Source organism: Apteryx rowi, unplaced genomic scaffold (assembly GCF_003343035.1).
Source record: "Apteryx rowi isolate R43461 unplaced genomic scaffold, aptRow1 scaffold_84, whole genome shotgun sequence".
NCBI lineage: Eukaryota > Metazoa > Chordata > Aves > Apterygiformes > Apterygidae > Apteryx > Apteryx rowi.
This window is the reverse complement of record NW_020451138.1, coordinates 2651316-2672292: the sequence shown is the minus strand read 5'-3', so window position 1 is coordinate 2672292 and position 20977 is coordinate 2651316. Positions and strand designations below refer to the sequence as shown.

Sequence of the window (20977 nt, the reverse complement as noted above, 5' to 3'; positions counted from 1 at the left end):
CCCGGCGGAGCGGCCGCGCCGCGCCGCGCCGCGCTGCTCTGCCCGCCGCGGGAGCAATAAACCTGCGTCCCTGCGCGGGCTCCAGTTACCAGTTCCGCGTGACCTGGACGGGCGCTGCTGTCCATCCCAAGGCCCTCGGGGGCTCCCCAGGTGGATGGGACTGTGTACCGGGGGTGCAGGCTTGGCCCTCGGTCTGCCGCGGCTAGCTGTGTTTGCTTCCAAACACAACGATATGCAAGTGAGTGCCGAGCTAACCATGTCCGTGTGCCTTCACAAGGATCGGGGTTCTGTCTTAAACACTGGCTATGGAGAACAGAAGTGCACTCACACTGTTTAACTTGTGTGTGAATATATGTCTTTTTTTTAACGAAGCAAAGTGGGTAGTTCCAACTTAAACATTGGCCTAGCTATTAGCAACTCCTAGGGTTCCACTAAGGTTATAGTAGAGTTTCATATTAAGAGAGAATCTGAGTAAGGCTATTTGCTTGCTGTAGACATACAGAGAAGAATAGTGGAAGAAAGTACACAGGTAATTATAGGAAAAGACACCTGTAACGGGGTCTTAACAACAGGGCTTAACAGCAGATCTCGCATGTTTAGGGTGTTGTCTGTGCTGTTTGGTTTCTCGGCACAGACAAACTATAGAAATAAGGTTTTAAGTTTTTCAGTATGCCACACAAATACTCTTATGTACTTAGGAAATGTATAACTGCAGCCACAGAGGCTGTTGTTCCTAGAGAGGAATCTGAGTTCAAGTCGGTTATTAAAGCAAGAGTTTCTTAAGTTTGCACAATGCGTCATGTTCTAGTTGAAGTAGTTCATCTCGCCCACAAGATACAATAGAAGAGTAACTTCCTTTAACCGCATTGTGACTCTCAGTGCAGACCTAATTCTTTTTATTGAAAGTAGAGATCTTGTTCAATTATAGCCACAGTGTTGTAAAACATGCTCCCGAAATCAGCATTAACTATAGATGTAGAACCCAAGACTACTGATCAAGGTAAGGGTTTGAATATCATGGTTAGCTGCCTTTAGGGCAAAAATGTCTGTCGCTTTGTCAGTGTGTTCTGCCATCTCATCTCCCTAAAAGGTAGGCAACTGAAATGCATCTGGAATCTTCTTGAATCTTCTCCTGTTTTGCTAACCTGATCTAATATTCTCCAGCATTTGCAAATGCACTTAGTGAAAAGACAAGAAAGCAATAATTTAGCAGCCATTTATTTCAGACATGCAGATCTATATGTTAGTCTGATTTTTATGCCAGGCTGTTTACAATTGAAAAAAATCTGGCATTTGTGATCGTAAGTTCTTACGTATCTTTTTAGTGGAGCTTGCTCTCCAGACAAGATGTATACCAATAAGAGTTTCCAGAGGAAGAATAATGGACATTTCAGTTCATCTGCATTTCCAAGGAAGTGGAAATAGCATGATATTCAGCCTTGTGTTATTATTGCCTGTTTAACCCCAGCAAATACAGCTACAGCAGTAGAAAGGTTAAGTAGCTTTACCTGCAGTTATATTCATTGTTATAAATTAACTGACTATACGTTTTCTGTTTAGGACAAATTGCTTTTTAAACAACAATAAAGGGCAGTGAAGCAGTTTGACTAGTTTTTGTGCAGGAAGAACTTCCTGCTCTTGGCGTCTATTGTTTTTAAAGTAACCAATAAAACCTTGGCTGCTGTCCTTGATTTCATTTAAAAATCAGATGTGCCTTTTCCACATGCTGCAGACAAGACTTATAATTATCACAGGTCTGGAAGGCATGGTTAGTGTATTTGCACAGTAGCTTCTCTTATTACTCATTTACTAAAGAAACATAGCAAATACAACCTTTTTGTTTCCTTTTAACAATGTGTGCAGCCATAATAAACTTTATCTTAAGTTGATCAGGGATAGAGAAGATTTCTCTACCCCTTCTCTATCCCTTTGCGAAGTTCTACAACCTTCCTGAAAAAAAGTCTTGCAGAAAGGCTCTCCTGGTGCCCCCACTGAGAAAGAAGAGATAGCATAAGGTCATTCCTGTTTCTAGAAAATTCATGGGAAGGGGGAGATTCTTTAGACACCTTGTTCACAGGAAAAGCTTTTTGCCTCTTACTGCAGATCAGAAAATCCAGGCAAGAGACATACAGCAGCAGCTGATCAGGCTTCAGTCAGTCCTRCTGTTCATAGAACTACTTGTTCTATCCATCATTTAAATGCTGCATATCCAGAGAAAGATGTGGTTGCTGTGTACTGATGTAGTATTTTCAGATGTTGATCCCCAGTCCTGCCAGAGTTTCAGATCTCTAGGTTATAAAATTTTCCATTAGCACCATAGTTTCCTTATGAGTGGAAACTCCACTTTTTATCTATTTGTAACTTCAGCAGATTCTTCATAGTGGTTTCTCAACTCTTTTGACATTTCTGTTCAGTAACTTTAGGTATCTATTCAGATTTTTTTAGGGAAGTAATGATCTATTTCCCTTGCCTCTCCCTCTGGATTTTTTTTAAATCTAGTTTCCCATATGAGACGCTCTGCACAAATTGGCAAACCCTACTATGTCTGCGGCGTTAGTATGATGCATCCTTAAGAATCACTTACTATTATAATGATTGTCTTTGAGGAAGTACGTCTGGAGTTTCTCTGTTATCTTTATTTCTTCAGGTATTGCTTTGAATGTATACCATCATGAGGGTTTTTTAGTTGTGCTCGGATCCTACGCTACTCTTCTCTCCTGTAGTTGATTGTACCTTGTTAGGATTTAGCAACCATACTTTTGTGGGTGTGTGCTTTAGCAGGAAAATATCTTTGTTTTTTAAAATATACAAATAAATATTCAAACCTGATTCTTGCCATACCAAATAATTAATCTTTCCATAAGTCTATAACAATCTCTCTTGAATCTGTAAGACTTGTTTTGTTTGTATATTTATGCAATAGGAAAGTTTCAGATTGGTTATCCAGTCAGGTCTTCTACCTCTAGCATTCTCTGCTGTCTTGTGCTAGGCACGTAATTATTATTTCAAGTGTTCTTATACTGTGTTATAGTTTTGAATCTTTGGGCACAAGGATTTACCAAAATACAGAGAGGATTGGCTACTTGCTTTTAAACTTATGCTAATTTCCAAATGGACTATGTTGTTAGTTGTAAAGCTTCAGTGTTAGAGGTGACTCTAACTTCAATCAGTAGCATAGCTGCTCCCATGAAAGTCATCATGTGGACAGGCGAAGACCCTCTTGGCATGGATATACAGGTCCTGTGCAGGTAAGTTGCAGAGCTGCTCTTCAGCTACAAGGACGACTCTTCAGCTTTGGTAGCCAGGCCAGTGTTATTACCCCTTAGCATGACAGGGGAAGGATCGCGTTGTTAGGAGTTTGTGGTTAGTGACACAAATGACATAAGTCAACCCTCATCATATGTAAAAGCTGTATTTGAACTTTAAAGTGTCCTGGAGAGCAGAGGAGGCAAGATTAGCTCTATATACCATTTAGATCTCTTTCCTTTTTTGTTTTGTAAACCAAACATCACCTTTCCTTTCCTTTCCTGAGAACATGAGCAATACCTTCCTAGTTCATGAAGAGTTGGGAAAAAGCCTCCATACTGCCACTGGCGATGTGCTGTCCAGAGTACAATTTGACTGATCTGAATGACAATCAAGCGTGATCTGGCACTGATGAACGAGCTCTGTCAAGTGTTGCTTGCTGTTTGCTAGTGCGGAGTGGGAGAAGGAAATCCATAACTGTGTGTATTACAGGACGGACCCTGGTATCTGGGTTTAAACAGCTGACGGAGTTGGCTTAATGCTGAAACACAGACTTTGTGCTGAATCTAAGGCCCGTTTTCCTTTGACAGCTTTATTATTGTATGGCGATTGCAGAAGAGGGACAGAATGGGCAACTGGGAAACTGATAACTGTTTACAGTGCCACAGCAGGGTTTGGCATTCGCCTTTCTGACAGTTTGATGGTTTTCTGTTTGGCAACTGTTAGAAAACACAGCCTGGTTTATAAGCAAACTTTTAGGGGGAAAATTGGCCTAGAAAACAGCATGGAATCTCACCAGCTGTTCCTTAGCCCTGCTTTAAGAATCTGTCTATCTTGAACCACTTTCAAGTATACAACAGGCTTCCCACTAGTCTCATTTTCTTAGCAAGAAGTTCCATTTTGAATAATTATCATTGCCTTTTCAAGAAGACTTTGGAAACCGTGTTTCTAAATCCATTTCTACAAACCATGCATCACGTTTCCACTGCAGCCCTTATGCTTAGGCACATAGCTTCTGCTAGTCTAAATCAAAATTACTTTTGTGTTTTGAACGTCAGTAGAAAAACGGGCAGGTGTTTACCACCCTCAAGCTCTATTACCCCTATTGAATACCTTCATTAAGAGTAGAGCAATTAACTTTTCTTGCTTATTTTTCCTTACCCATAAATATCTGAGATTAGTAGTTAAAACTGTCACTCATTCTTCTTTTTTTTTGTTTTAACAGAATCTAACTTTTTATTTACTCTCATTTCAGTGCCTGCATGCTGCTCAGCTCGCTACAGTTTAGCACTGCTGGCCTTTTTTGGATTCTTCCTTCTGTATGCCTTACGAGTGAACCTCAGTGTTGCTCTAGTGGATATGGTAGAACCTAACACAAGTTTAACAAAGAATACAACTTCCAATGTGTGTCCAGAACATTCCTCTACTATCAATGTTCCTCGCAATACATCGGTAAAGTTTCATTTATATTCTTCTGAAATGTGACTTTTAAAGTTGTTTTTAATACAACTCAGTGATTGATGACTCATGTTTAGGTAGCAAGCGAACTGCTTGCTCCGTACTAGATAGAACCAGTGCACGTTCTGAAAAGGCTATTAGAGATATTCTGAAAACGATAGCTTTAAATGATTAGCTGATTTAGAAGTGCTGTGCTCACGGTCAGATTGTTTTACGTACATCCTCTCCGTACTATCCTTTACAAATTGGCTAATCTGACCTTATAAGTCTAATATGACTCACTGTTTTCTATGCCTGTGATTGACTGTTACTGTTACATCTGCGTCAGAGCTTGCATCAGTGCCCGTATTTGCCTATCTTTTTCATACAGTCTTGATGGCATGAAATTACATTACACCTTACCTAATGTGTAATATTTTTCTTCTCAGTTCTTTGGTCCCTTTCCCATATCATGGTTCTTGTCATATACCCTTTGTCTCTTGATTTCCCTTCCAATAATCCTTAAAATCCCATTCCCTAACTGAGCAGGACTATGTTGAATGTGAAACAATGCTTTTCGCCTTATAACTGAATTCTTATTACTGAAGCCTCTCCCCCTCTTCCTGCCTTTACTTTGCTTGTTTAGAGGTCATTTATTATTTATCATGATTAAACTATAATTGTAAACTGGGAAGAAGATTATCTCATCACTTATGTAAAATGTATGCTGCTCATTTAGATGCTCATAAATAATACTTTTGGAAGTGATCCCATCCTTCAAAATGAATTTCTTGGGAAACAGTTGCTGTCCTCTTGCTCATTTCCCATAAAGCTTCAGACTTCGTATCTCTGTCATCTTTGCTTTTATTACTTTGTCTGCTAAACTCATCTTCCCTCGTCATGCTTGTCCTCTTCTTTGACCTATCCTTGTGATTCCTGTCCTTGRCTGCTCTCTTTTTATCAAATTCAAGCGTCTCCATCTCTCTGCTTGATTTTTCTCTCCAATAAGTTTCCTATAGGGAAAGCCATTTTCTAGAGAGCCATTCTGTCTCCTTTCTTTAATGTTACATAGAATGTTTACACTGTGATACAGGTGTGGGATTCACACTCGTGTAGGCACATCCCAGCCATCAGTACCTGCATCCAGGTTGCCTGGAACTCAGCAAGGAATAACTGCCCAAGCATTTATTTAATACTCTTATGCTTTTCATACTTAGGCTACATATGTCTGTACAGACTGTAAACTATTTCAATTAGCTTTCAACACAACGTTGACTGCAGTATAGATGCATGTAAAGGAAGACACTAGGGAGGACCCCATGAAAGATCCGTAATTTAGCCGTAAAGGACTAAATGACGGATCTAAGTCATATTTAATATGGCCAGAGAAACTGCTATTTTGAGCTTACTGCAACTCGGGTTTTGTTTTCTCTTTTTAGGGGAAAAAATATTCTTGGGATGCTGATACTCAGGGATGGATCCTTGGTTCTTTTTTCTATGGCTATATCATTACTCAGATTCCGGGTGGATATCTTGCAAGCAAAATTGGAGGGAAGCTGTTGCTGGGGTTTGGCATCTTTGGTACCTCTGTATTCACCTTGCTTACTCCCTTAGCAGCAAATCTGGGAGTTGGCTATCTCATAGCTGTCAGAGCCTTGGAAGGACTGGGAGAGGTAATCCTTTTTCTCTTTATAACCTGAAAAKGTATCTGAATAATTTATTAATAAATTGGAGTGACTGGGCTTTGTGGGAGTCATTATGCTTTTTGAAGTGTGTGGATTGTTTCATTCTGAGTAGCTAAATTTAACTTTTTTTGAATAGTTAAAAAGCTTACCCTATTTTTGGTCTAAGCTTTCTGAATAAGAAAATAGATTTATTTGCAAGAACACCTATAAAACGCAACTACAGTTATTCTCTCTCATTCATCAGAAATTAGGAGCTCAAAACAATATCAAAAGCAGGAGAGAAACTAATTTAGACTAATTACCCTCAGACTGTGAGCACTTTTCATCAATTACCTCTTACTAAAGAAACTTAACAGATTGCACTACTGTTTTTAATGAAATGTGCTTTGAAATGTGGGAACTTGAAGGGAGTTCTAAAATTGTCACATTTCAACGGAATGGATTTTTGCTTTCCAGGGTGTTACCTTTCCTGCTATGCATTCAATGTGGTCRTGTTGGGCTCCTCCACTGGAACGCAGCAAGCTCCTTAGTATTTCATACGCAGGTGAGAAATTCCCATGCTGATAACAGGATTATACATTTTTACTGCAGTAACAGGGAGGATTGACTTAAATCAAAGCGATTTATATTACCAATTTTAATCAGGATTTAAAYTGGAAAGCATAACATGGAATTAAATCTTGGTTTTGCATTTGTAGTCTTCATTTTTCATGGTTTTGGTAACCCTGATAAAAGTTATTGATCTGCATCTAAGTATAAACTTCAGACTAAATTTGGTACGTTTTGCTAACTGAGAGAGACACAGGGTATACATTAACCTAACAATTACATGGTTCTGTGAAAGTACTCTGGTTCTTTTTACTTTTTTATTAAGCTAGGAAATTGGTAACTGTTAATATTGCTAAATGTTAATTTTTATGTTCTTGTGACTTTTTTCAAGTAGTATTTTGATTAAAAAGTGGTATTATAGATGCTTGAAAAAGTACTAAGTTTGCTAACTTTGTATATAAGAAAAAAGTAAGCTTTAACTGTACATAGTCAACTGTGAAGGAGTTCCTGAACAATAAGCTATTAGAATTTAGTAAGTAACTTAAGATGTATTCTTGTATTAAAAAAGGCAGTAACCGCCTTCCTTTTTTCCAGTCCTTAGCTGAGAAAGAAAAGTTACRTTCTCAATGCATATAATAGTGATGTTTATAAAGCTTAATTTTGTCTAAAGATTTAGAATTTCTCCCTTGATTCTGTGTATGCAGTTGTTTTTTTTCTTAAATACTTAAGTTGTGAAAATTTGAAGAGAATTGCAGTGTTTTTGTTTTCATTTAAGTAGATCTAAGCTTTGCTACATATTGAAAAAAGTTTCTGATTTAATATTCTTTAAAGAAAAAGTATTAAATTACAAAAATAATTCTTAAACATGAAAAATGGGGGGGGGGTTGACATCATTTCGTATCTTGTACTGTTAAAGCTGTTTTAAGGTTATTTCCTAAACACTGTCCTCTTAGTAACATTATTTAACACAATTATTTGCAATATTGTTTGCTGTTCTCTTTCCTTCTCCCAGGTTAAGTTCTAGAAATCATTATCTTACTGAAAATTTAGAGATTTTTCATAGTGCTGTGTCCATGCACCAAAATGCAGTGTTACTTCAGTTTTTCCATAAACCTTCATTCCTCTGGGGTTTAAAGTGATGTAAAAGGTTACTATGAAGCTGCTTAATAAAAGATAAAGGGAATTCAATAGTAGGAATCACAGAATGGTTGAGGTTGGAAGGGACCTCTGGAGATTGTCTAAGACCAACCCCCCTGCTCAAGCAGGGTCACCTAGAGCCTGTTGCACAGGATTGTGTCCAGGCGGGTTTTGATATCTCCAGAGAAGGAGACTCCACAACCTCTCTGGGCAACCTGTTCCAGTGCTCTGGCACCCTCACAGTGGAGAAGTTTTTCCTCATGTCCAGATGGAACTGTCTGTGTTTCAGTTTGTGCCTGTTGCCTCTTGTCCTGTCGCTGGGCACCACTGAAGAGAGTCTGGCTCCATCCTCTTGACACCCTCCCTTCAGATACTTGCATGCACTGATAAGATCCCCCCTCAGTTTTCTGTTCTCCAGGCTAAACAGGCCCAGCTCTCTCAGCCTTTCTACAGGAAGAAAAAAGATGGGGCAGAATCTCAGGAGAGTTTTAAAAAAACCCTGCCTTTAGAGGAATCAAGGAGGAAAATGTCCAAGGTCGCAGGCACTGCTGCAAGAGCTGCTTTTATTTATGGGACAGGTTAAAAATGTAGATTTCTAAATTCACTAGTCAAAATTGATATTACTTCTTTAAAGAGGACAAATTTTGCCTTCATTTAATGAAGTAATTGCTTGTTTTACTCATTCTTTTTAGTGTTAATTCTGTTACAAAGGAATTAATGGTTCTTCTTAGAACTGGGTTTCAGCAAGAAAATGGGCTATACCATGTAAACTAAGGCTATGGTTTCACAAGCAGCCAAGCCAGTCTAATAGCTCACTTGTGCTGAAAGGAAGGAGGTTGTAATCCTTTCTTCCTCTCTTCTCCTTGCACACCTCTCTCCTAGCCACACATCACATGCCTGCCTTTGGCTATTGCAGCACTCATCACACCCTTCCATGAGCCACTTTAACCCACCTAATGCAGCAGGAAGGTTTGGTGGTTTTTTTTTCTTTTTTTCGTTTTCTCTTTTCTGCCATATTAGTGAGTTAAGTCTTCTTAAAAGCTTGCATGTGAAAGCCAGCCCAAGTTAAGCAGAGAGCAGGGTTGGGACTGGCACCTACTGCTTTTAGCAGTAGTGCGCGTTGTGTCTTTGTATCTGGTGAAGCCATATGCTAGTGTACAAGCAAGAAGAGGCTGGGGCCCCCAATTGCCAGTTGTTCGCAGATGTGGATGGATAAGCCAACTCGTGTAAATTTAGCCAAGTATTTCTTTTTCCCTCATTTTCTTAGTTGGCAGTCATGTGATCCATGGCTTATTTAATCAATTTTTTTTGAGAACATGTGATCCAAGTTGCCTGTAGTTGTTGTTTTGACTTGTATTTTATATGAAGTATGTGGTTTCGTTGTTTGTGATTGAGGCTTTCTTCCCAAAAGAAAAATGGTTGTTTTCATGAAGATGGCATCTAAACCCTAGACAGTCAGCATATCAAGATAATTGACTGTTTTCTAAGTTGAGATTAGGTTTGGAAAAGTGATCATATAAATAACATTAAGAGATGAGGTCTACTCTTTAATTAACACCAATCGAGAGTTCCTAAGTACCTAAATAATATGGATGGGTTTCTAGTTTAGATTAGGGGAAGGAAACCTCAACAACCATCCTGTTCAAAATGTATCTTGGATTATAAACTCAGGAATAGCTCTTTCCAGCTTGTGACTTGCATCTGAACTGGAATTTGCTGATCTTTCCTATCCTCCTCACCTGATCCTACTCTGTGTTAAGTGACAGCGCGTTTAGAAGCGGTTGATTACTTGGGTGTCCTCTGGCTCTTGTGCAGCTCCCGTGGAGCTTGTAAAGGTTATGAGCAATGAAAGGTGAAGATATCAAGTGAGGAAATATTTATCAAAAAAAAAAAAGTCCTTAAGTGTACTGTGATCAGCTCCATCTTGTTTTCTAACAATGTCAGTTTGCTAAGTAGTGTTGTTTTGAATATATGTTTCTCATTCCATTTCATATTTAGGGCCACCACTTTATTGGAGATTACTAATGTACCAAGAACTTATGTACGTTCTTTGCCCACTCTCGTTGCTTTTTTGCTTGTAATTTTCTAATTGTGTGTAACTTAGTTTAGGGCTTTGAGTCCATTTTTGTGGAGTTGCCAACGCAGCTTTTTGTGCCTGTGTTTCTTTAAGATTAAATGGAGGCCGTCTACTGGTGGTGAAAAGTACTTTCTGCATGATTTCTTACACAAAAATAAAATAACTGTGACATGCCACTTAGTTTAAGGGATAAATAGTTTTTGTTGKTGGTGGTGGKTTTTTTTACTTTTTTCCCTTTCTTCTGGTAGGTGCACAGCTGGGAACTGTTGTGTCTCTGCCACTGTCTGGTTTAATTTGCTACTACATGAATTGGATTTACGTGTTTTACATATTTGGTAAGCATTTTCTTAATAAGAATACAGTCTATGCACTTTTCAGATGGTATGTTGTATTAGTACCTCTTACATGAAACTTGAAATAATATTTAAAGACAAGTTTGACATGTCAGGGTGCTAATTTTTCTCCTGGGAAATTACAGTTATTTAAAGCTAAGAAGATTCCAGAGGGTGGCTATGTAAACTATGCTTCCAATGAACAAAGCTGTCTCTCAGTTGAACAAAAGCTGGTACGAATCAACAGTTCTCAGCTCTCCCACCATTGGGAAATAACAGACTGTAATTTCTCATTTGAAGTGTGAAATTGAGTTAATAACTTTAATCCTAGGAACAAAATTCTAGTAAAAATGAAAGAATATCTGAAAAGTTACTGCTGCTATAATGCCGTTCCATAAGAGGCTCAAACCAAAAACATTTTCTAATAGAATGTCAGAGATCTAAGTGCAGCTTTTAATAGGTCTAGGTACATGTCTGAGCTGTTTCATGTTCTGGATGGGAAGGAAAAAATCAGAATAAAAAGGATTACATTTTCCTCAACAAAGCCACTTCTAATTTTTGGAGAAATAAAAAGGCTCAAAACAGAATTAGAGGAAACAAAATGAGTTGTAGTATTATATAAAAGTACAATTGACTTGGACTGATTATTGAAAAAGGTAACTTACTAACAACAGTTCTGGGGTTTAGTTTAAAAAAAGAAAAGGAAGACTGGTATATCAGTTAAGCTTTATGTAGCACTATTTTGTGTGTATGTTCTCAATATTTTTTTATAATTAAATTTAATGTGAGTTTTTATTTCCTCTCTGAGAGACATATCCTCTGTGGCTGTTCCATGTGACTGATAAAAATACAATATGTGCGTGTATGCAACTTTTTTGCTGTGTGAGACATTTCTAAAAACAACAAACAAACAAAAAAGCCACAAAAARAACAACTTCCTACTTAGTCTGCTTTATTGTTTATTACCTCTAAATGTATGTACTTAAGCTGCTTCTCAGAACTACTGTTTTTATGAAGATTCTTTTTTTTCCAAATGCTCTAATATAGCTTTAATGAACATTATTTCTCTCATTAAATCATCTGGGAGTGTTACTCAGTCGATATAATTGCTTTTATTTTTATTTCTCCTTCTTCACCCGTCTTTTCCCAATAATAGGTGCACTTGGGGTATTATGGTTCTTCTTCTGGATGTGGTTGGTTAGTGATACACCGGAAACTCACAGGAGCATTTCGCATACTGAAAGAGAACATATACTTTCTTCCCTAAAAGATCAGGTATAGCATTTTGGTATAGTCATTTAAGTAAGAATGTAAACTGTAAATATTGGAGTCAGCATAATGCTCAGTTAACTTTTTTTCTAGCATACTGCTAGAAAAACATCCTTAATCTAAAGGGTTAAACTAAAATTTAATCTTTAAACTAAAAGAACAGACCTGTATTATATCTTTAAACTTTGTAAAACAACATTTTACGCCTTTTTTCACATGTATCTATTGTCTAGAGTAAAAAGGGAGAGAGATTGCTGTTAGCAGAGAAAGCAGTTTGGAAACACTCATGAGACAATTCCTAAAACATGCATAAGGGTTTATTCCTATGATTGCAGATATGCATTTCCAACCTGTGAAGTTGGTTGAGAGATCAAAGCTAATATATGAGATTCAATGATTCAGCTCAATGAACACGAGGAGTGACTTTAATATTTAATTATTGGTAGTATAAACAGGAGGTAACAAATCTCAACAAGGGAAGGCATGCTTTTAAAACTGATTACAAATCATACTAGTAATTGGTTTACTTTGCAATAGTAAACAGAGCAGTAACGTACCTTAAGATACTTTCAGTGAAAACTGACCACAGCAATTACTTCATTGCTGATGACTTCATCTGTTAACATGGACTCATTTTGTACCCTTCAGAATGAATAATCACTGTTCATTTGGATAGGGTCAAAACACCTGTAGTTAAATGTTCATTTTTATCTGCTGATGGTTCTGTCCCTTCTTCTTCTCTCTGCCTCCCATGTGCTAGCTTTCAACACAGAAATCCATTCCCTGGAGACAGATACTGGAGTCCCTGCCACTCTGGGCTATTGTTGTTGCACACTTTTCTTATAACTGGACTTTCTATACTCTTCTCACACTCTTGCCCACGTACATGAAGGAGATCCTGCGGTTTGATGCACAAGAGGTGAGAAAAATAAGAGCTGTTTAGAATGGAGGAACTTATTTAAGGAACTTATTTAAGAACCTTGGAATGCAAATATGTAGCTGGGAAATAGTAAAGTAAATACCCACAACTTAAAGGGATATATCTCAAATGTTGTCTGTATTGTAATTTCTACAGGGCTTCAGGATCTATTTGATATTTGTATCAACTTTATCAGCTTTAACACTAGCTTTCCAGCTCATTCTTCTGGTTGAACATGCATGATACTTTTTTTAACTGCTATAATCTAAAACAATAACTAAAAAAATATTTTCCTCTGGAGAATAGGACTAAACTAAACTACAGACCTTCTAAAGTCCAGAAAAATTTTTTTCCAGGAGAATTTTAAAAGCTGAACTTGCTTATCAGGAAAAAATATAAGGGGGGAACATTCTTATTTATAGTGATTACTTGACTGTGCTGCTGCTTTTTTTTAATGAGAAAGTTCCAGTGATAGCATAGTTTACCTGGAGGAGCTGGTATAGATTAAGTAAAAAGCTGTTCACATAGAGATTTCAAGATGTTTAGCATAGTCTCCTTCCAGTGTAACACATGAGTTTGGTTTAGAGTAAACTGTTGAAGCGCACCTTGCAAGAAAGAGGTGATGCCAGCAATCTTGGGAGGAAAAGGTGGGGAATTGGGGTGCCAGAAGAGTGGGACATGCTACAAAATGTCTGGAAAAGAAATAGCTGAAAGAAGTTGTTGTTTAGGTTCCTTACTATGCCTCCTGAGGGGATTAAATTTACCTGAGTAAATGTCTATAAAGGCATTTGCTACCACAGCCCTAAATGCATTTGTTCTATAAAACACTGTTGCATTAAATGCCAACAGGTTCTGCTGTGGAGTGGTTTCCTATGTCTCTGGGTTATATTTCTTCTTTTTGGAGTGACTTCAAAGTACTGACTGTTGTGGCACTTAAAAAAAAGAAAAACACTTGCATAAGAGTGTTGGACTAGCTTTGTTGCCACATATTTATTTGGGAATTGCATTAGTGTTTTAAAATGTTTTGCTGTAACAATTGTATAGTCTAACAGTTTCCATCCTATAATAAAGGGAACAATTAAAACTGCTGCTGCATCTTTGAACAATGCTTCAAAAGAAGATTTTTGTTACTGTGACTGTCTTCTATTTTTCAAAATTTTACTTCTTTTTAAAGTTGAGCATTGAAACCCAACAGGCAGCGTCTTTACTGATAGAGGGGATTCTCGGGTGTGATTTTGTGCTCTCATTACAAATTAAATGTCATAGGGAAGCTTTCTCTTCTTCCTTGGCAAATCTACATTTTATAATAGTATATAAATGTTAAAACCTTTCAATCCAATTCCATCCAATATCCATCCAGATACCTTTTTAACCAAAGTTTTGGCAAATTATAATTAGCCATAATCATGTGGAAAGGCTGAAGAAGGCAGCAAGAACTTCTTGTTTCCCATATCAGAAAAACAATGCAGAATAAGACAGGAGTCACTAAACAGCTATTACTTAAAGTAATGGGAGTTAGCAGGTGACTTCAATATACATAATGGCAGGTCATGAATAATAGCTTTATTTTGGGATCATATGCTATACAGACTGGATCTGATGAAAGTCCTTAACTTCTGTGTTGTCTCTGATTATAGCCAGCATCAGGTATTTCAGCATAGATGTGGGATAACATAATCTTGAAGAGTCATAATAGTACAGGCCCCTGAGACTCCATATAGCTTTCAATTTTAGGTAGTAGGAACAGCTTTCACTTACGTTAGTAATTCACTTGATACCCTGCTGTATTTGAAATGGCTGTTTCTGGAATCCCATATGATCAGGTTAATGGACATGAAGTATCTTCATGTATATTTTTCTTTTTCCAAAACAAGGTTGCTGATTTATACCTGTGAATTTTTCAGATTTGCTGCACTGGTGGTCAAGGATTAAGTCATGCAATGAAGAGTTTACACATCAGTAACTTTAGACTGCTTTGCCTTTTCTAGGCCCAGGTTTCTCTTATAATAAAACCAACAATAGTTATGTGGATGGTCGTGACATCTCTGGTTCAGTCTGTCTTAATGCTCCAGCACAAATGATTTTGCAGCACATTGAATTGTTGGTTCAGTGTTTTAACTATCTTTTTTGCCTCATTGACAGAATGGTTTTTTATCTGCCCTACCTTATTTTGGCTGCTGGTTATGTATAATTCTGTCTGGACAAATTGCTGATTACTTACGGGAAAAACAGAACTTGTCTACTGTTTGTGTTCGCAAATGTTTTACTCTAATAGGTAGGTGCAAGTATCTTCTTGATTTGGAACATACCATAGGGTCAGTCTGCGAAAAATTAAGACATTGGGAGGGTAGTGTGACATTGCACTGTGAAACTCAGCAGGGCTGCGCATGGCTCAAGAGCAGCTGCTCTTCAGTAGTGTTAATTGTGCTGGGCTGTGGAAGTGGAACTAAAATGTGTGCATCTGCTTGCTGGGCCGGACGTCTGGCATCATACTATCTTCTAGTATTCCTCTGAACCCAAGTGTCTTAAGCCTGGCTGGTACTTGTCTGGCTGCCTTAGCTGAAAATACTCTGTATTTCAATGTGTAGTGTTGGTGCTTTTTCCTCTCCTCTAACCAGCCGTCAGGCCAAGAAGTTTTTAAAGGCCTTCGGTTTGGTTTTTGTTTTGTTTCTGACTTTTCTGTTTCCCTGACCAGTAGAGTACCATATTAACAACTTAAAAAAAACCCTAAATGTTGTAGCTTAGCTTAACAACAAGCAGAACCCTTTCTATGTGTGCCAAAATGCTGAGGAAAAACTATCTAACTGCACTGTCCTATATTAAGTAAAGAACACCTATTTGTAGTAACTCCGTTTCTCAAGTAAAACATGCGACTAAAGCAGCAGTTCCCTAGCTTGCTTTAACAGTGCTTGAATCAAAGGGTAGAATCTGTAAATGTGTTTGGATTTCCTTGAAAGTCAGTAAAATCCCTGTTTGGAGTCCAGTGCCCTTTTGCATGATATGAGTACCATGCTATAGGCCATTCTTGGGGTTTCTTCTGGTTTTGTTTTGTTTTGCTTTTTTCCCGAGGCATAATCCTGAGATGATTTCAGTCAGCCATCACCTGTGCCCAGGAAACTTATGTTTCCTATTTTATTTTTTGCACAGGCCTGCACACTTGAGAATAAAAGCAATTAGTTAATGAATTAAAGTGGAACCAAGAATTTTTGACAGAACTCTAAGTGACTCTAAGAGGCATGAGCGGGGACACAGTARTAAAACTCAAAGTTAGAAATCTAAAAATGCTTATATAGTTTAAGTTAGGGTTTGGGGGGGGGTTAATCTCGGTCAGGGTGAGTATCACGTTAAAAAGGATTGCTAAAGCTGTGGCTGTATCTTCTAAGAATGACGAGGTGTCCTAGTTGAATAGAGGTTTGGACATACAGGCTTTGGACTGCTGGCCTTGAGCACGTTCAATTTATAACTCTTCATTGCAATTTGCCCTCCTGGAAATGGAGAATATGATGCTTCTCATTTTGTTTCCTGCTGAGGAGTGTTGTATAAGTGTTACACTGCTGCTCTTGGGATCATCAGTTGCTAAGAAGGCAAGAGAGAATTCATCTTGGTGAATTTTCTAAAAATAGAGTCTAAATATCATAAAGTTTAATTTCAGTGTTGCAGTAGCCTATGCATCGTGGCATTATAGTAAATAACAATATAGTAGCAGAGCATACACTATCCAGCTAAGTATGGCAGCATCTTTGCACATTTGTGTGTCCTGGTGTATTCCAGAATTTTCACCTTGCCAATATTCCTTGGAAAGGGCATTAAGAAATAATAAGCTATTGAAGACTTTTAGATCACTGCCTGAAATGGAGCTTGTAGATGTATTCTAATCAAATTATTTCTTTTAAGGTATCTGTAAAGATATATTCAAATCTGTCTCAGAGAAATTTCACCCTAGCTTCTGTCTGTCTGTAGAACTCAGTTTTTTGTTTTGGTCCGTATTTATTCCAAAGATCTTGTTTCTTAGTCTTGTAAGGTTTAGGTAATGTCAGGTGGAGCCAAAGAAAGAAGACAGAAGTGTTGYAAACTGCCCCTTGAATTGAAGTGGTCACTGGATTACAGATGAGGACGGCTTTTGTCTTATTCAGTGTCCATAGAATATTTGCATGTGTTGTCCCTAAATTCTCTCTTCTCCTGTGTTGAATGTTTGTTATTGTGGCAAACTGGCTACTTACGTTAGACACTGCCATTTTTGCTACTAGTTCGTAAATGCCATGTGTTTCACTTAACTCGGAGAATTATGAACAGTACACAGAGAGGTGGAATATTCAATGCTTTCTCTGGTTCAGTCTTCAGAAGAAAGATCAATTGTAACAGGTACTTGACAAAATTAGAGTTGAAGACTAACAGAAGGAAAGAAGAATTAAAGATTTACTTAAGTTATGTATATTCAAGTGGGCAAGACAGTGATGGCATTCACTACAGTACTTAAGAATATAGCCTGCAGTCTCTGAAGGTTTTTAGTTATCTCATGAGGGTAAGCAGAAAAAGAGCAACATAAATGCGGTATTTCTCTTTTTAAAAAGCTTTAAAAAAAAAAGTTTCTAGAAGTAGAAACCTTAATATGTAGACTTACTGCATAAAAGAACATAGACTGTATTTTGACTGAAGTGAAGGTTTTGACATTCTTGTAAGCAAACTACTGAAACAGGTAAAATCGCCATTAAAATGGTGATAATTGCCTAAAAGAATGATACATTGTGAATGGCTTTCTTGGGCTGAGAGGGCATATTTTTGGGCACGAATCTGTCCCCAGCCCAGTGTTTCAGTGTTTTGCTTATTTAAGACTTGAATAATTGAACGGGAATAAACTGGTAAAATTTTCAATCACTACCAGGATAGGCAGGCCAAATGAATCCAAAACTGTCTTGATTAACTGGCAGGAGAGGTGATCTGAAATCAGGGTGGGCTGTGCTGAGAACAGGTATGAAAGGTCTATTTAGGAAGGTGAAGTTGATTGCTGATTAAAAAAAATTAACTAAAAAGCAAGGGAGAGACATTAGGCAACAGTACTGCGGGGCGGGATCTGGGTGATGCTGAATCAGCAGTTAAATTGGCAATTAGTGAATTGGAATTAAAGGTGAGATCACRGGGTCCACGCAGAGCGCAGCCTGCTTCATGTGTTCCCACGCCTGCGTGCAGCTCACTACCTGCCGATTCGATTGCTTGCTGTAAAGCAATATAACAAACTCACAGGCGTTTTTTGAAGCCAACACCATTTTGGTGATCCTGTTTGCTGCAGGGCCTCACAGCCAGATCCATACAGCTTGGGGCAGCATGCTGTGGCATAATGAAACACAGGAAGCTTTTAGGTTGGCTTCATCAATAAGAAACATGTACTTGGAGCTGTTTTCAGAGATCACGATGAGTGTATGTACCTGGCCAGTTCTGGTATGGGAAATGGGCACCACAAGTTAACTTCAGACAAGAAGCAGCATGCAATAGCTCCCGAGGGCTGCTAAGTTGTTCCCAGTACCTGAAGTGGCGTCTCCAAGGTTAGCTTGGGTTTTCTACACTATACTGCAGGCTGCAGTATAGCTGAATGAGATATTCAGATTTTAAACAAGAAATAAAGCTAATTCTAGGAGCTGTTAGCAGGAAAACTATAAAACTATCTCCTAAAAACTGGAGTTAAGCAAGGGTAATTTATTCACAGTAGATTGTTCACCTACCGGTGTCAGCACAGCTTCTGTTACTTGTTGGGGGTTTTGTTGGTTTGGTTTTTAATAACATTAAATTAGCTTTTGAAGTCACTTTCAGTATCAGTTGAATTCTGGTGATCTTTTATTCAGTTCAAGCTTGTCCTTTGCAGCTAGAGTGGGATTTTTCTAGTCTGGCCAACGTGCCCAGCCTGGCTCCCTCTGGAGGCAGCAACATGGTTGCAAGCCATCTCCCCCCAGGCTCACTCTAATGTGCATAGCACAGTGCTGGATTTTGTACACGAGGTGGCAGTGGAAGTTGTATAGAAAATGCATACACAGCTTAGAGCCTGTTAATGTCTCTCCAGCTATTAAGAGTCCCTTGATTCTGAGATTTTGTTTTAAAGGGATGATTGGACCTGCGGTGTTCTTAGTAGCAGCTGGATTCATAGGCTGTAACTATGCGCTGGCTGTTGCATTCGTGACCATATCAACAACACTAGGAGGATTTTGTACGTCTGGTTACAGCATCAACCATCTGGACATAGCGCCATCGTAAGTATTGCTGGAGCTTTTATTAGTGTTTGTGATACACTTTTGACCACCTTTATTGCTGGCGTGCCCAGGAGCCTTATATGTGGAACCACGGAGCTGTAGAGACTTGGAATGAAAGCAATACTGACTCTTTAGAGTTTGATCTTCAATATGGATTCTTTTAGGGTTTCTAGGAACATATATAAACACTTTGTCACTGCTTCAACTTCAAATCAAAATTGTTGCTGTTTTCTTCTCAGACCCTGGTTTCTGTCACTTGTATGTCTCCAAATGAGACTGTAGGAATTGATGTTGGAGGGTTTACAGTTATCAGCACTGTATTTGCAAAAAGTGCAAAGTTGGCAGAGGATATGATATGAACAACTGTTTAGTATAACATAGTTTTTGATCCTGCAGTAGTAAATAACATAATTCCTGGAATTGTATTTACTAGTTTTTGTCCTATTTGACTAATTCCTGGAATTGTATTTACTAGTTTTTGTCCTATTTGACTAATAATCTTAATAGAAGTGTTTATGGAACAGTGCGGTACACTTAGGTGTTTCACCTTTTTAAGCTTTTCCATTAGAACTGTCAAGTCTTAGCATGAGCATAATCATATTTTTTGCAATTCAGGCAAGTTACTTGTATTTGGAAAGCATCTTCTATACACTGGTGCCAAAATTTTGCTATTGGTAGGTGACCTGTTATCAATGGATGGAGACTCCTGTACATACAATTACTCTTAAATAACTAACTTTTCAAAATGGAAGTTAGTCTTCAATTTTGATTGTTTCTCTAATGTGTTTCAAATTCAGAGCCTGGGGGAGTTGTGTGTTTCCCAAAAAACAGGGATATATATGTATTCTTTTGAAAGTCCACATGTATTCTTTTGAAAGTCCACATGTATTCTTTTTGAAAGTCCACAGTGCCCTGGTTAAAGCCAAGCACTTTGTGTGGTTAATCTACCTATTTGCAGTAGTACTTAACCAGATGTAAGCAGGGTAATACAACTTTTTAATGGCCAAAAAAAAAAAAGTTTCTGTACTGATAAGTAAGACAACAGGCATTTAACTGTGAGTGGAGAGAAAAACCTATATCTGTGGGATGTTAGCTAGAAAAAATCCTTAGGATTTGGACAATTTATGGGAGACCTTAGGTCCAAACAGAAGATGGTACCCAGGCTTTGGCCTTCGGAAGGATGGAAACAATGATTGAAAAAGGATATAAAGGAGGGGCATGTTTGGAATCAGGAATTAGGATTTCTCTGAGGTGATGGATAGACATCTGGGAGGAGAGGCTGAAGAAACAGGACGATATTGAGTTTGATAGGAGACAGGTATGAAATAGTGGCAATTGAATTAGTCTTTGCAGATGAGATTATGTAACAAGCAAGAGGGAAGAAAAAAAGCAGCAAAACCACTCAGAAAGCTGGAGTGGGATTTGAAAGAATCCTTCAAAGGATGAGTGGAAGGAGATTTTGAAGGGAAGAGGAGTTGAATAGAACCAGGGAAGGATAGTCAGGGAAACTAAGGCAGGATATGTAAGTACTGTAAAAGAAAAAAGGATGGCTCCTGGGTTCTGGCTAAGAGGAGACTTAGAGGTTGAGGGGAGAGAGAACATGTCTGACGGTCTGCTACAAGAACTGAAGAAAGAAAATCACTTTCCAGCTGTAAACAGCTTGTACTATGAATGAATATGAAAGAATGTGAAACACTGGTGAAGAATTATTTGTTTTATGTCTCTTTTTTAAAAATACAAGCATAAGCATTAATGTCAAAAGACATTACTACTGTAAGTTATTCAGTGGCAGAATTTGGATGGCTGCACAATTTTGAATTGTCTGCCTTTTCTTATGCATTACAAAATATTTATGCTATTGTCATAATATTTCCCTGCATAGGGCCTTTTCTTCACTAACTGCACAGGATGGATCCTGCTCTAGAAATGATTTAGTGTTGTATAGAGAAGACTAGTGTTCTAAGCTCTCTACCTCATAGCTATAGAAATTGAAGCACGTGTAACAGCTGAGGCAAGGCATTACAGGAGAGAGGAAGTCTTGCATTTAGCTCAGGAAGTGTGGGTTAGATGAGTGGACAGTGAGGTGG

At 38.2% G+C, this 20977-nt stretch overlaps 1 protein-coding gene across 3 annotated transcripts in view; it reads left to right on the top strand.

The window, feature by feature from the left end:
• The first annotated feature begins 118 nt into the window (after nt 1-118).
• The window catches only part of SLC17A5 (solute carrier family 17 member 5), a 47391-nt gene continuing 26532 nt past the window's right edge, over nt 119-20977 (top strand). For all 3 annotated transcript variants that reach the window (XR_003257534.1, XR_003257535.1, XM_026089991.1), the window contains exons 1-9: nt 119-238; nt 4502-4698; nt 6123-6356; nt 6825-6912; nt 10380-10466; nt 11620-11738; nt 12493-12651; nt 14794-14926; nt 18743-18890. Coding sequence is in view for 1 of the 3 variants with exons in the window: in XM_026089991.1 (XP_025945776.1) it covers nt 238; nt 4502-4698; nt 6123-6356; nt 6825-6912; nt 10380-10466; nt 11620-11738; nt 12493-12651; nt 14794-14926; nt 18743-18890 (1166 nt within the window). In the remaining 2 variants the exon portion in view is untranslated. The remainder of the gene's footprint in view (nt 239-4501; nt 4699-6122; nt 6357-6824; nt 6913-10379; nt 10467-11619; nt 11739-12492; nt 12652-14793; nt 14927-18742; nt 18891-20977) is intronic.